The 14505-nt window shown below is 55.2% G+C and overlaps 1 protein-coding gene across 2 annotated transcripts; it reads right to left on the reverse strand.

Moving 5' to 3' along the window:
* Positions 1-1862: 1862 nt before the first annotated feature.
* PRRT4 (proline rich transmembrane protein 4) lies at positions 1863-12903 on the reverse strand (the record flags this gene model as incomplete). Of its 2 annotated transcripts, none has more annotated exons than XM_080702018.1 (4): positions 1863-3682; positions 11603-11728; positions 12078-12182; positions 12267-12903. In XM_080702018.1, the coding sequence occupies 4 exons, from the start codon at positions 12901-12903 to the stop codon at positions 1863-1865; spliced, it is 2688 nt and encodes an 895-aa protein (XP_080558144.1). The 2 variants fall into 2 exon arrangements, with proteins under 2 accessions (XP_080558144.1, XP_080558143.1); XM_080702017.1 differs by having other exon boundaries at positions 1863-3703.
* Positions 12904-14505: the final 1602 nt, after the last annotated feature.

The raw sequence follows: 14505 nt of genomic DNA on the forward strand, positions 1-14505 counted from the left end.
CTCCTCCCAGACATCGCTGGCTCCTCCTCTCCTCCCTTTGAGGTCTGTGGCCCTGGATGCTCCTCTTGGCCAAGACAGATCTTCATCTTCAAGGAGAGCTGCTCTTGAATTCTCCCGCTAGTGCATCAGATCTGGTCTGGCTGAGGGCCCCCGCTCCTCCCCACTTCCCTGCCTGCTTCTCCCTTGGCTCCCAGCCTCCCTTCTCCAAACCCCACCTGCTCTGCTGCTAGTCAGAGCTGCAAGGAAAACCACTTAGGTTCCTGTTTTCCCACTTTGAGCCCAGCATGTGTGCCCTGGCAGGTTTTCATGTAATGTAAAGGACGTCTGCCAAAACACTGTCAGATTTTTATTATCAAACCTAATCCAAGACCCTGCTTCTGAGCCACTCTAAACACCACTACGCCCTAGCCAGATGACAAACGCACATGACATAGAGCTCCAAGTCCAATGTTTCAAACAAGGAGGGGTTACAGAGTGCCTGGCAGCCAGATGTGTCTGGGGGTCTCCGTACTGAGTGTTCTGTGTTGGGAGGTAAGCTGGGGCTGATCCTGAATTTATAGGAGATTAAAATTCTGCAGAGGAGGAGGTAGTGTGGCTGTGAGCCCAACCTGGAAGAGACCAAGTTGGTGGCTCAAGAAGGCAGTTGCCGGGCGTGGTGGTGCAAGCTTGTAATCCCCGCGCTTGGGAGGCTGAGACAGAAGGATCGCACAGGTTCGAAGCCAACCTCAGCTACTTAGTGAGGCTCTCAACAACTTAGTGAGACCCTGTTTCCAAATAAAATATGAAATAAGGCTGGGATTATAGCCTGGAGAAAGCCTCTGGGTTCTACCCCCAGTATCACCAAAAAAAGAAGAAGAAGAAGAAGAAGAAGAAGAAGAAGAAGAAGAAGAAGAAGAAGAAGAAGAAGAAGAAGAAGGAGGAGGCAGTTTCCTCTTTCTGAATTCCAGGCTGTGGAAATACGTCAGGGAGATTGCTGGAGATTCCAGCTCAAGGAGACCCTTTTATATGTGTATCTATTCTTTTGTGAAAGACTTTACCACTAACTAGGCTGAAGCCAGCCTTCCAGGAACCCGGGCATTTCCATTAAGGGTTGAAGGTTTTTTTTTACCCCACCTCTTGGGACCATGTTTCATCTCTAGGAAAAGCCAGTTCCCAGGGAGTCAAAAGGGTCTTCCAGGGGCTGTTTCCAGGGCCCTCGCTCATCCCAGTTAAGGAAAAGACTCCGTGGTTTTAGGTGAAGGTCCCTGGAGCCTGAAGCAGACTCACTTCCACTTCTGGTGAAACAACTGCTTCTGTCCTCCCATCTAAGCGTTTCTGAGAAGGTCAGACCTTTCTCCTCTGAAAATATTTTATTGATAAATTAACTCTGGACACGTTCATTTTCCACCCAGTGCCATAAGGTCTCCTGGAAGGGCCATGGACCCTTCTGTGGGGAAGGGTCCTTCGAAGGACAAGGAATCCCGCTCACCACAGGGGTAGGTTTCCTGGGCATGGCAGAGGTGGGAATGGACCCGAGGCAGGGCCCCAGGGATTCGAAGGACAGCCCCTCTCACTCAGCACCAGATAGGGAGTGGTGGTCGGAGGGAGCACCTTAGAGCTTTATTGCTGGTGAAGGCCAAGGAAGCGTGACCCCGGCCAGCATAAGATTCCAGCTGAGGGCATCAGAGTACAAGGCTCCAAAGAAGGTGGCACTGAGTCCCAATCAACAGAGCCTGACTGCTGACCCACCCACCCCTAGATGGGGAAGGAAGTGGGAGAGGTATCTGAGCCAGGCGGGATTGGAGAGGGGTTACAGTGTGCAGGTCTGGGCAGAGCAGGCGCCAGAAAGGGGCCTCGGGCAGGGCAGCAAGAGGGCTGCCTCTTCACAGGTCTATGGTGTCGCTGCCCACGCTCAGCTCGTCGATCTGTCTGCACGCATCCAGGAATTGCTCCTGCAGCAAGGCCTCCTCACTCTGCAGCTCCGGGGCAGGCTCTGGGGAGTCGCGGGAGGGTGAGGACAGGGCCTGGTAGGATCCTGAGGCCGGGAGGCTGGGGCTGCTTCCCGAAGGCCGCGGAGGGCTGAGGACACAAACCAGTGGACAGCGCGGAGGCCTGTCCGGGCTGGAACATAAGAGCATGGACGAGCTGTCCCGCGAGAGTCCACACAGGGAGCCAGAGGAGACGCTGCTGCCCGCCGGCCAGGCCCCAGGTGAGGGGAGCTCCGGGCGCGCGGGGGAGCTGGTGTCCTCCGCCGATCTTCCTCCGCTGGGCTCAGACCCAGTCTTGGTCCCTAGAGAGGCGGTGCGGTAGAGGCCGAGCCCAGGCAGGGCTTCCCCAAAGGCAGGGCCCTGGAAGAGACCGGGCGCCAGCAGCGCTTCGCAGCAGAGGGCCTCCTCGATGCTGCGCCGGAGGTTGATGGGAGAGGGTGGACGGAAGTCCACGGTGCAGTCGCTGCACGGGGAAGAGGCCGGAGACTGGGCCGCGTTGGCCGCAGCGCCTTTGAAGCCCCGGCAGCCGCCGCCCTGAAGTAAGAGGTCGGGACCTGGTCCCGCCAGGGCGCACAGCTGCAGCAGCTCCGCGTCGCCGCGCGTGATGGCGTTACCCAAGGGCTCCTTGTCCCGCGGCCCGGTGACCCAGCCGCCCGGCAGGAGTGGAGCCGCGTGGCCCGGGGACAAGCGGAAGAGCTTGGCCCAGCAGCGCGGCGGCACTCGGGGGCTGCAGAGGGCAGGGTAGAGGCCCAGCAGCGCCAGCGGCAGCGCAACGCCCACCTCGCCCAGGCGCAGGCCTAGCTGGAAGGCCCACCAGGGCCAGGGCCCCTCCAGACCCGGCTGGCCGCCGTAGCCCAGCGCGTGCAGCACCTCGTAGCCCTGCAGGGCTCCGCTCAGCAGCCCGAAGGTGCCGGCCACTGGGGCAGTGCGCGCCGCGCGCCGCCAGGATTCCCGCGGCGCGAAAGGGCTGCGCGCCTGCGGGACGGGGGTGGAGCCCTTGAAGCTAGACCCTCCCAGCGGCGCCCCGGGCCGCCGCCGCCGGCCGCCCCAGCAGGAGAGAGCCAGCAGGAGCCCCGAAAGGAGCGCAGCGAGGAAGGCGTGCAGCCCGCGCGAGGCTAGCCGCAGGGGCCGCAGCGGGTGGTGCACCGCGCTCCCCAGGGCGGCGGCGGCTGCCAAGCCCAGCCCCAGGAGCAGCAGCGCTGCCAGGCCCGCGGGGCACCGCGGCGGGCGCGGCCGGGCCAACAGCAGGCAGGCCAGCCCCAAGCCCGCGGCCAGGCAGGGCAGCGGGAGGTCCTGCAGCAGCAGCCAGGCGAGCGCTGGCAGCCGGTCGCGGTGCCCATAGGCGTCGTAGAAGAGTGGGAAGGCCCGCGTGGTCCCCGCCGAGAGCAGTAGCAGGTCAAGCAGCGCCAGGCAGGGGGCGCCAGGTGGGCAGCGCCAGGGCAAGAGAGCCAGAGCCAGTAGTGCCAACAGGGCCACCAGGCCGAAAAGTGCTCCTGCCCCGTACACATGGGCCTCCCAGGCCAGCCCCCAGCGAGCCTTGGCCTCTGTCCAGTCGGCCTCCAGGGTCAGGAAGAAGAGGGGCAGCTGGGAGGCAGGAGGCTGCCCCTCGCCTTCCGGGAAGTCTCCCACGTTGCAGGACTCAGGCCCACACGCTGGCTGCACTGAAGGACTCCCAAGGCTGGCAGGTAAGGGGTCCTCTGGGCCAGAGGTGGGGTCTGTGGGCAAAGAACATCTGGCTGAAGCAATAGTACAGCCCCACCCCCAGCTCCCAGCTACTAGCCTGAATACCAGTCCAAGAGTCCATCAAAGCAGCCAGGAGGTACTTGTCCTGCGAAGGGGACTCATGGACCTCTTGGCGTCTTACCTTTCCCTCCTCTATCCCAGCCCTTCAGGTGGGAGCGTCAGTGCTCCACCTTTCTCCTCTCCACCTGTTTGTTTCCCTCCATCAATATGCGATTCTACTGAAAGGATGTTTCAGAGAAGTCACAGAACTTTACTACAACTAGAAGGAACTGTGGACAGCCCTCCGGTCCAATCCCCCCAGCACAAAGGCAGTTTTATGAGAACCAGGATTTTTCTTCCTTTTGCTCACACGTGAGTCTCCATGCCTCAATGGTTTGGGGCACATAGCGGGCAAGGGGCAGATATTCATTGAATAAATGAATCCTCTTATTTGCCAGATGAGGATACTGAGGCTCTGCAGAGAGGGCAAGGTCATAGGTTGGCAGAGTGCAACCAGAATTCAGGTCTGAGCAGCAGCCTGAGCCCTCTGCATTCTCAAACCTCTTGATGTTACCAGTCTGTGTATCTCCCGTTCTGCACTCCTGGCTTCAAATCCTATCTTGGTTCCTCCCTTGCTTGCCCTTTTCAAACTGCTCCCCCTTGTCCCTGTGTCAAGGAACACACACACACACACACACACACACACACACACACACACACACACCAAGGGAGAAGGCTGCACTCTCCCCAGTGCTCTGGGGAAACACTTTTACTCACTGCCCTTCCTGCTGGGTATCCCCCAATCCTCAGCCTCCCCATCCTGGCTCACCACAAAGCCACTGGCCCAGGACTCTGGATGTTGATGCCCCTTTGGTCCCCTCCACCCCCATTTTATAAAAGGTGACACTGAGTGATCTAACTCCGAGCAACTGAGGCGCTCGCTTACTCCGCTTACTCCGATGGCATCTTATCCCACTATGAGCTCCCTGACTGTTTCTTTCTGGAAGTTCAAGGGTAGCCTCTGAGCCCCAAGGGGGACCACACAGGAAGACCCTGGGAGTACTCTCACACACAGGCAGTGTCTGGGGATGGGCAAAGCACAGAAGTTATAAAAAGCCAGGCGTGGTGGCACACACCTGTAATTCCAGTACTTGGGAGGCTGAGACAGAGGATCACAGGTTTGCAGCCAGCCTCAGCAACTTTATCGAGGCCCTCTACAGCTTAGTGATGTGTCCTGTTTCAAAATAAAAGGTATTTTTAAAAAACAGAGCTAAAGATATAGCTCAGAAGTAGACTACTCTTGGATTCAATTCTGTTTGTTTGTTTGTTTGTTTTGTGGTACTGGGGGTTGAATCCAGGGACATTCTATCTCTGAGCTACATCCCCAGCCCTATTTTTAACTCTTTATTTTGAAACAAGATCTCACTAAGTTACGGAGGGCCTCACTAAGTAGCCAAGGCTGGCTGCAAACCTATGATCCCTGTCTCAACCTCCCAAGTACTGGGATTGCAAGCGTGCGCCACTATACCCAGCTCAATAAAACACACACACATACACACATACTCTTGTGCGCTAAGTTATGAAAATAAATAAAAGGAATGAGGGGCTAGGCAGCTCTGGAGAGAGAGGAGAGGATGATGCAGTCAGAAAATTAAGTACACACAGCACATTAGCATCATATACCCTGGTTCCCATTGTGTGTGTGTGTGTGTGTGTGTGTGTGTGTGTGTGTGTGTGTGTGTGTATGTGGTACTGGAGATGGAACCCAGGGGCATTTTACCTCTGAGCTGCTCTTCCTCCTATTTTTTTTTTAAACAAGATCTCACTAAGTTGCAGAAGGCATCACTAAGTAGCTGAGACTGTCCATGAACCGCGATCCTCCTGTCTCAGCCTCCAGAATGCTGGGATTACAAGGGTGCACCACCACATCCAGCTCCCTGGTTCCCATTCTCCCACATACCTGAAATGAGTGCAAGTGTCTACAGGACAGTTATGATGACAAATGAGATACATAAAACTCTTTGGAGTACCTGGTGAAATATTTATTAATATATGAGTGGAGTTGGTATCATTATCATTGATGAGTGTTCGTCACTGATCAATCATCAGTTTGTGTGAGTGTGACCACTTCTTGTCTCAGTGTTTGTTTGTTTGTGCAGTACTGGGAATTGAACCCAAAGGCATTCTATCTCTGAACTACACTCCCAGCCCTATCTTTTATTCTTTATTTTATTTTGGTACTGGGGATGGAACCCAGGGGCTTTTTACCTCCAGGCTACACTCCCAGACCTATTTTATATTTTATTTGGAAACGGTCTCACTAAGTAGCTGAGGCTGGCTTCAAACTTGCATGATCCTCCTGTCTCAGCCTCCCAAGTACGGGGATTACAAGCGTGTGCCACCATAGCTGGCTTCAAAGTAGTTCTGGATTTAACTAACTAGCTGGCTGGGTGTGGTGGCACACATCTGGAGATCCTGGTTCTTGGAAGGCTGAAACCAGAGGATTGCAGGTTCATGGCCAACCTCAGCAACTTACTGAAGTGAGACTCTCGGCAACCTAGGGAGACCCTATTTAAATATATATATATATATATATATATATATATATATATATGTATATACACACACATAAATATATATGTATATACACATATATACATATATATACAGTGTGTGTGTGTGTGTGTGTGTGTGTGTGTGGTATTGTGTATGTGTGTGTATAGTGCTGGGGATGAAATCCAGGGGCCTTCTACCTCTGGACTACACTCCCAGACCTATTTTATATTTTATTTGGAAACAGGGTCTCATTAATTTGCTGAGAGCCTCACTAAGTAGTTGAGGCTGGCTTCGAACCTGCATGAACCTCCTATCTCAGTCTCCCAAGTACTGGGATTACAAGCGTGCACCACCACGCCCAGCTCCACAAAAAAAAATATTTTTAAAAGGGCTAGGGGTGTTGAGTGTGGTTGCGCACACTTGTATTCCCTGCATTTGGGAGGCTGAGAGTGGAGAATTGTGGTTCACAGACAGCCTCAGCTACTTAATGATGCCTTCTGCAACTTAGTGAGACCTTGTTTCAAAATAAAAAATAAAATAGGGCTGGATTATAGCTCAGTGATAAAATACCCTAGGTCCCATCCCCAGTACTGAAAAAAAGAAAAAAAAGGGCTAGGTGGTATAGCTCAGAGATAGAATGCCTCTGTGTTTCAGCCTCAGTACAAAAGAAAAAAAAAGACAAAACAAAAACTGTTGTCTGGGTTAAGCCCCTACATTTTCTTATAAAGACAACAATCAGTCAAAGGAGTGAATATCAACATATCATCTCAGTTTATGAACTCTGTGGACGACCACCATGTCAATGGCTCAACATCCCAGAACGCACATAAAAACAGCAGCCATCAGTTACATGAGAAGCCATCTAGCTGGGAACAGATAGTTTGCTGATGGGGGAGGGAGTCAGTCTGGCAGGATTAAATAGACACACTCCATCACCCCTCATTTCTGGTCCCCTCTGGTGCCCTGGTTGGGGCAAAGTGATCGAGTTAGCTCGCTTTTTCTTTCTCCCATGTGGGCTCTGCTGAGAGGCACATAGTTTTGCCCAGGAGCCCACACTCTGTCCCAACCTGTCACCCCTCACCACTGCCCCGTGCTCAAGGGACAGATGGTACAGCTCTCAGAGGTCGGCTCCACTTCACCCTCTCCCATCTTCACCTCTTACCTGGGGGCCATGAGAAACCTCAGCTCTCTCCTCTGCACTATCGCACTATGGCATTTAGAGAAAACTTTAACATTCGTAGCAATCCAGGAAAGGAAAAAAGGCCAGAAAATAGGCAAAGCATGGGAACAACTCAAGTGTCAGAGAGGGAGTTCTGAATTAGGAGCAGTATTCCCAGGGTTCACACTCTGCCTGGTGAGCCCTGCACCAGCCAGGTGAGAGTGGGAACAGGTAGGAGGAAGCTGGCTTCTGCCTTTGAAGGGTTCAGTTGACCTCCTGTCTCCCCATTTGTAGCTTCTCCAGAAAGAGCCTTCAGTTTCCCCCAAAAGATAGTTACCTTCTGATTCCTCCCTTCCCAGGATCCCTCTCCTGAGCAGGGCTCCCCTCCAGGAAGACCCAACTCTGGCCCTGGGGCCCCTCCTGACCTCAAGGGTTAAGGAGAAGATAGGAGTCTGGCTGGGGCGGGCTGGGTGTAGGGCAGATCGTTCAGGGAAGAGTCAGGCTTGTTTATCCAGCAGCTGCCCAGATCAAAGGGCTAGAGAATCTTGTCTCCACTGATGGAAGCTACAGCCTGTTTATTGGTCTGGCCCCATCCCTCTCCCCACCCCCACCTCCAGGATCATGGAGGACTGTTACTCTTTGTAGCAGTGACATTCAAAATAATTAACAACTGAGGCGGATGTGGTGGTGCACGCCTGTAATCCCAGTACTTGGGAGGCTTAGATATGAGGATCGAAGGGTTGAGGACAGCTTCAGCAAACAGTTAAGATTCTCATCAACAGTGAGCAGGGCATGGTGGCGCACGCTTGTAATCCCAGCATTTGGGAGGCTGAGACTGGAGGATCATGATTCACAGACAGCCTCAGCTACTTAGTGAGGCCCTCTGCAATTTAATGAGACCCTGTTTCAAAATAAAGAATTAAAAATAGGGCAGGGGGTGTAGCTCAGAGGTTGAATGCCCCTGGGTTCCATCCCTAGGCCCACAAAAAAAAAAAAAAAAAAAGATTCTCATCAACATAGTGAGACTCTGTTCCAAAATAGAAATTAAAGAGCCAGGTATGGTAGGGCATGCTTGTAATCCCAGTACTTGGGAGGCTGAGACAGAATGATTAAAGGTTTGCAGCTAGCCTCAGCTTCTTAGTGAGGCTCTCTACAACTTTGTGAGACCCTGCTTCAGAATAAAGAATTTTTTAAAAAAATAGGGCTGGGTGTGTAGCTCAGAGGTAGAAAGCCCCAGGGTTCAATCTCCAGTTCCAACAAATAAATAAATAATAAAATTTAAAAATAGGGCTGGGGACCTGGGCATGGTAGCTCACACTTGCAATCCCAGTACTTGGAAGGCCGAGGCAGGAGGATCACACAGGTTCAAAGCCAGCCTCAGCTACTTAGTGAGGCTCTCAGCACCTTAGTGAGACCCTATTTCCAAATAAAATATGAAATAGGTCTGGGACTATAGCCCAGTACCACAAAAAAGGTGGGGGCTGGGGATGTAGCTCAGAGGTAGAATACCCTTAGATCCAACCCCCAGTTCCACAAACAAGCAAGCAAGCAAGCAAACAAACAAACAAACAAGTGAATGCCAAAAGGTCTGGCCAGTCAGACAGAGACCTGCCAGGGTAAGGAAGAAGCTCAGGGGACTGAAGGCAGAGGGTGCTCAGCAACTGGTCTACAAGTCCTTTGATATGTCAGGCAGGACCCATAGACCGTTAAGGTCGTACTAGTTAAACACCAGCCCTGTCCAAGGTGAAGAGAACTCAATACAAGGAAGTCCAAGAGTCCAAGGTCCACGGTTAAGGGCACCTAGGTGGGAATGACCCTAGAATTGACACAGAGAGACTCTTTTTGTTCCCTGACTGTTCAGCAAGCCCATGGTCTTTCCTTTAGGAGGCCTGTTTACCCAAGAGGGGCATCCAGGAAGAGGCCGGGTCCCTGCAGCCACTGGTGGGGGAGGGGGGCTGCCAGCCCGCCAAGCGAGGCTGCCTCTGACACTGTCCAGACTCATTAAACCTGCCTGGCTGGCGCTGTCACCCAGGCTGACAGACTGCCAGCCAGCATCCCTCCCCTGAGGCACAGAGCTGCCCCCCACCCACAGCAGATCCTGGCCAGACGGGGGTGGCTGGCCCCTTACCCACCACTGAGGAAGGGCCATGCCAGTGCCTGGAAGGAGCCAGAAAGTCAGGTGTCATGTCAAGCCTGGGGCTGGAAGAAACTGAAGGCCCAGGGATGTCCTTGGCTCAGCCTAGAATGGGGTGGCTGAGGGGTTCCACAGGCACAGTAAACCCTTTGCAGGGCAGAGCTGGGCCTGGAAGTCCTTCCCTGGGTCTTCCATGACCTCGTCTGCCAGAACTTCTCCCAGAACACCTGTGCCGTCCGCCACATGGTTTACCTGTGGTCCCATAATTGTCTGGGGTCAGGGCTGGGATGCCAACAAGGCAGGCTCTGGAAGTGTGTTTAGGGTGCAGCCAGGGAAAGGAGCAATGTTAATAGTTACTATTTAATGTGCTTCTACTTCCTGCCCAGCATCATTATCTGAAAGCTTTAGAGCAGGCAAAATGAGTATTATTATTTTTTGTTTATTTCTAGTACTAGGGATTGAACTCAGGGACATTCTATTTTTGAGCTATACTTCCAGCTCTATTTTATTTTGTTTTTGTTTTGTTTTGTTTTTTGGTGGTACTGGGGGTAGAACCCAGGGGCTTTCTACCTCTGGGCTATAATCCCAGACCTATTTTACATTTTATTTGGAAACAGGGTCTCACCAAGTTACGGAGAGCCTCACTAAGTAGGTTAGGCTGGCTTTGAACCTGTGAGATCCTCCTGTCTCAGCCTCCCAAGCGCGGGGATTACAAGCGTGCGCCACCATGCCCAGCTTCTATTTTATTTTGAAACAGGATCTCATTAAGTTGTGGAGGGCCAGCCAGGCGTGGTGGCGCATGCTTGTAATCCCAATTTGGGAGGTGCATGCTTATAATCCCAATATGGGAGGCTAAGACAGGAGGATCTAGGTTCTCAGCTAGCCTCAGCTACTTAATGAGACCCTTTGCAACTCAGTGAGACCCTGTTTCAAAATAAAGAATAAAAGAATAAAAAATAGGGCTAGGTGGTTGTAGCTCAGAGGTAGAACGCCCCTGGATTCTATCCCCAGTACTGCCAAAAAAAAAAAAAAAGTTGTGGAGAGCCTCGCTAAGTTTCTGAGACTGGCCTTGAACCTGCAATTTTCCTGTCTTAGTCTCTCAAGTATTGGGATTACAGGTGTGTACCACCATATCAGACTATGGGTATTATTATTAAGCCCTGGATATATGAGAAAACTTAGGCTAGAGAGGATAAATAACGTGCCCAAGTTTACCCAGCTAGTAAGCAAGTGAAGGTACTGGAAGCCAGGTGTCAGGATGCCTGTGGTCTCCCCCCTGCACCCCCCGCCTGTCTAGCTGCATGTTCTGAAAGGCTCCCTTGAACAAAGGCGGCATCTGTCTGCTCATGGCCTCTTCTTCAACATCTTCCCAGTGAGGGGCCCAGCTCTGCCCCTATCTGACAGCATGTCATGTCGTATCAGAATGCAGAGGAGTGAGACCCAGGCCAGGGTGGGGTGTTGCTGGGGAGGCAGGCCAGGCCGCCCAGGTAGAGGGTGGGTGGGTGGCCACGCTGTGGAAATCATGACCGAGCTCCTGTGCAGTTGGCCCAATCCACCTTTCTCCATAGTGCTCTGCCTGTGACTGCAAGCCTCTCACAGGCCTTACTGTGTGTGTGTGTGTGTGTGTGTGTGTGTGTGTGTGTGTGTGTGTGTATGTGTGTGTGTGTGTGTGTGTGTTACTGGGGATTGAACCAGGGGCATTCATCCTTCAAGCTACACCTTTCAGTCCAATTTTTTTGTTGTTGTTTTTAAACAAGGTCTCACTAGATTGATGAGAGTCTCACTACTTGTTGAGGCTGGCTGTAAACCCTCAATCCTCCCATCTCAGCCTCCCTTACCGGCACGCGCTACCATGGCTGGCCCAGACGACTGTTATTAACTCCATGTGGAACCTTCCCTTACAACACTTGATCTCAGGCCATTGGTATATATTTCTCCATAGCGTCAAGATGAAGAGCACAGTGATGACGGATAAAGGATTCAAAGTTCTCAAGCACTGATGAGTGACTATGTGTAGGGGGACCTGATAAGTCACTGTCAAGTTCAAGGGAATTGTATACTTACCATGTTGCATCGGTGTTGTCTCCATTGAGGCAGAGCTTAGAGAAGCAGCTGGGTCCAGCGGGCTTGGGCTTGCGAACTTCCTGTCCAAGAGGGTCGGGGCCGGGGACAGAGTGCTGCCAAAGAACCCTGCAATGGGAGCACGGGGCCATGGTCCCAGCAGGCTGAGACCTCTGGGGCTTCTGAAAAAGTCCTGTCCTTCCCCAGAGCTTGCCATAAGGAAGTCACTGTCCCTGGAACCGTAGTCACATGCTAAGCTCTGGGACACCTTCACCTAAGCTACCAGCATGACACCAGCGTCAACATGGCAAAGACAACACTGTCCCATGGAGCAGCGGTCCTCGTCCCAGGGCCTGGGAGAAGAGATCAATGCAGGCCTCCCTGGGCCAAAAAGGGGAGGTGTTGCTCAGGCCCCTAACACGGGGCCTGGCATGCAGAAGGCCCCACAAATGTTTGTTACAGTGACATGAACACTCACCTGGAGAATCTGACACTCGCGGGGCAGAGCTTGGGGATGTTGCTGCCCCTGGGGGGCTCGGGCCTGAGAAGTTCCGGAGCGGAGACAGAGTGGTACCAAAGAACCCTGCATAGGAGTCCGAGCTGAAACCACCCCAGCCTGGCAGGGAGGGCCCAGCAGGGGTGCTCCTCCGACGTGATGGGTACTTACCAAAGGGGCCCAGGCGCCCAGCAATCTCTGCCAGGCTGGCCCGGAGACTGGGCAGCAGAGGCAGGGTTCGATGGCCAAGCGTGGGGGCTGCCCCGGCTCTCAGCGCCACATCAAACTTCAGCTCCAGCTCACTCTGGTGAGGCCGTGGGACACTGGATGGAGGGGCTGTGGCCCAGGCCACAGTGTGCATCCTGGGCTGATAGGGGGCGGTGGGCCGGCCAGTGGGCCCAGAGAAGGGGGATGTCGACTCAGGAGGAGGGGAGGAGGCCCAGGGCATAGAGCTGCCTTCCGCAGAGCCCCACTCTGGAAGAGAGTGCCCAGGCGAGCCCACCAGCAATTCCCAAAGGGGGCCAGTCCTTAGCCCACTGGCCCCCTCTTCCCCCGACTCCTGGCCTGGCCCAGGAGAGACAGGCTGGGTCTCTGTGACGGGATTCCCCCAGACAGCAGCAGGCCCCCGAAGATGGAATTTGAAGTTTAGTCCCAGGTTGAGAGAAAGCATAGAGGCGTCACTCTGAGGTGGGGGAGTCAGAGTAGTAAGAGGGGCACCTGGGAGGGAGGATGCTGGCTGGGGGCCCACAGGAACAGCAAGTAGAACCCAGCAGAACAGGCCCAGCCCCAGGCAGCCACACCCTGCCATGGCCCTGCCTGCCCCCTGGGCCGGAAGGCTGTTCTTCAGCACCTTTTGAGCACGATGGTCCTGAAAGGAGGAGAGGCCCCGTGAGCCCTGGCTGCTCTTCCCTCTCCCAGGATCAGATGCCCCAGACAGAGGCTTCTGACCATAGAGAAGCAGGTGGTGGGGGCCAATGCAAAGTGTTCTGCCCAAAGAGAGAGAGGACGGCTCTCTTGCCAGCTCCTTCCTGCCCAGCACACATCTCTACCCCCCAGCCACCCCACCCCTGCTCGGGGCTGGGGTCTGACTGCAGCCAATGGCTGTGGTCCTCAGCCACAGCAGAGGGGATGGACCTGGACTCCAGATACAGCTCTTTCCCCACTTCCCCCTCATTCAGCCCTTCTTCCCCCTCAAGTATCTGGAGGCCTACTGGGCCACCAGCCCCCTGCTGGTAATACAGCTGTAAACAAGCAAACCCTCCCTCCTGGATTCCTCCTGACCCTGGATTCATCTCTGGCCAGTACTGAGATACCAGAGGAGCACTGGGCCGGGGAGGGACAAGGCCAGGCCTAAGGGATCTGGCAGAGCCCGAAGGCTGCCCAGAGAAGCCGGGTCCCTAGCCTGGCAGACCTTCTCCTCTCAGCCCTCCCCTCTCCTGGGGCTGCCCCTCCCTTCCCAGAACCCCGGAGTAGCTGGGGGAGGGGCATGTTGGCTTGTCTGGCTCCCAGGGAGAAGGCCGGGCAGGCAAGCTGGGTAAGGGGACAGTGGACTCTCCCCTCCCTGAACACACATGTGGGGAAAGGGAGGGTGAACCAGGGACACACGTGCACCAACACCCTTACATCACACACAACCACACCTAGCACCCTGTGACACACTCACCCACTCACCCTTTATACACCCCTGTACGTACATGCATTCCACCCTGCTGAGCAGCCCTCCCTCCTACACGGGTTCAGCTCCGAGCTCTGTAAGCTCCTAACACACACACGCGCGCGCACACACACACACACACAGCATCTACAGAGGCACACACCCCTAACGCACATGCAGTGTGCCAGCACACATCACACGCCGCCATCCCCCCTACACACCCACCCCTCGCAGGCACACACGTCCACGCACGCACCCCGCCCCAGCGGGACCCCAGACCTGCTCGCTGGCTCGGCCCTCGGGCGGGTGGGTCTCCTCGGCCGGGTCCCCGGGAAGGGGTGCCCCGGCGCGCGCAGCGGCACGACCTCGGCGGGGTCTCGCGGGTTCTCTCTGCGGAGCCTGGCGCCCGGGCCACAGATCCGACCCCGCGGCCGCGCCGCAGCCTCCCCGACCCGCCGGCCCGGGCTGCCCGGCACCGGCCGCCGACCGCAGCGCGCTCCAGGCGGGAGGCCGGCTCGGGCTCCGGCCGCACTCCGCGCTCCCCGGGCGCCGCCCCCTGGCTCGCAGCCCGCTCGGCCTCCTCCCTCCCGGCCTCCCTCCCTCCCTCCCGCGCCCGGCCTCCCGCCCTCGCCTCCTCCCACCCCGCCGGGCCCCCGCTCATTCACCGCGCTGCCAGCCAGCCGCGGCGCCCGGCTCGCAGCCTGCAGCTGGCAGCCACGCACGCCAGCCCGGGAAACAGCCGCGGGCCGGCCCCGC

The sequence above is a fragment of the Muscardinus avellanarius genome, assembly GCF_963383645.1.
Source record: "Muscardinus avellanarius genome assembly, chromosome: 9".
Taxonomy (NCBI): Eukaryota; Metazoa; Chordata; class Mammalia; order Rodentia; family Gliridae; genus Muscardinus; species Muscardinus avellanarius.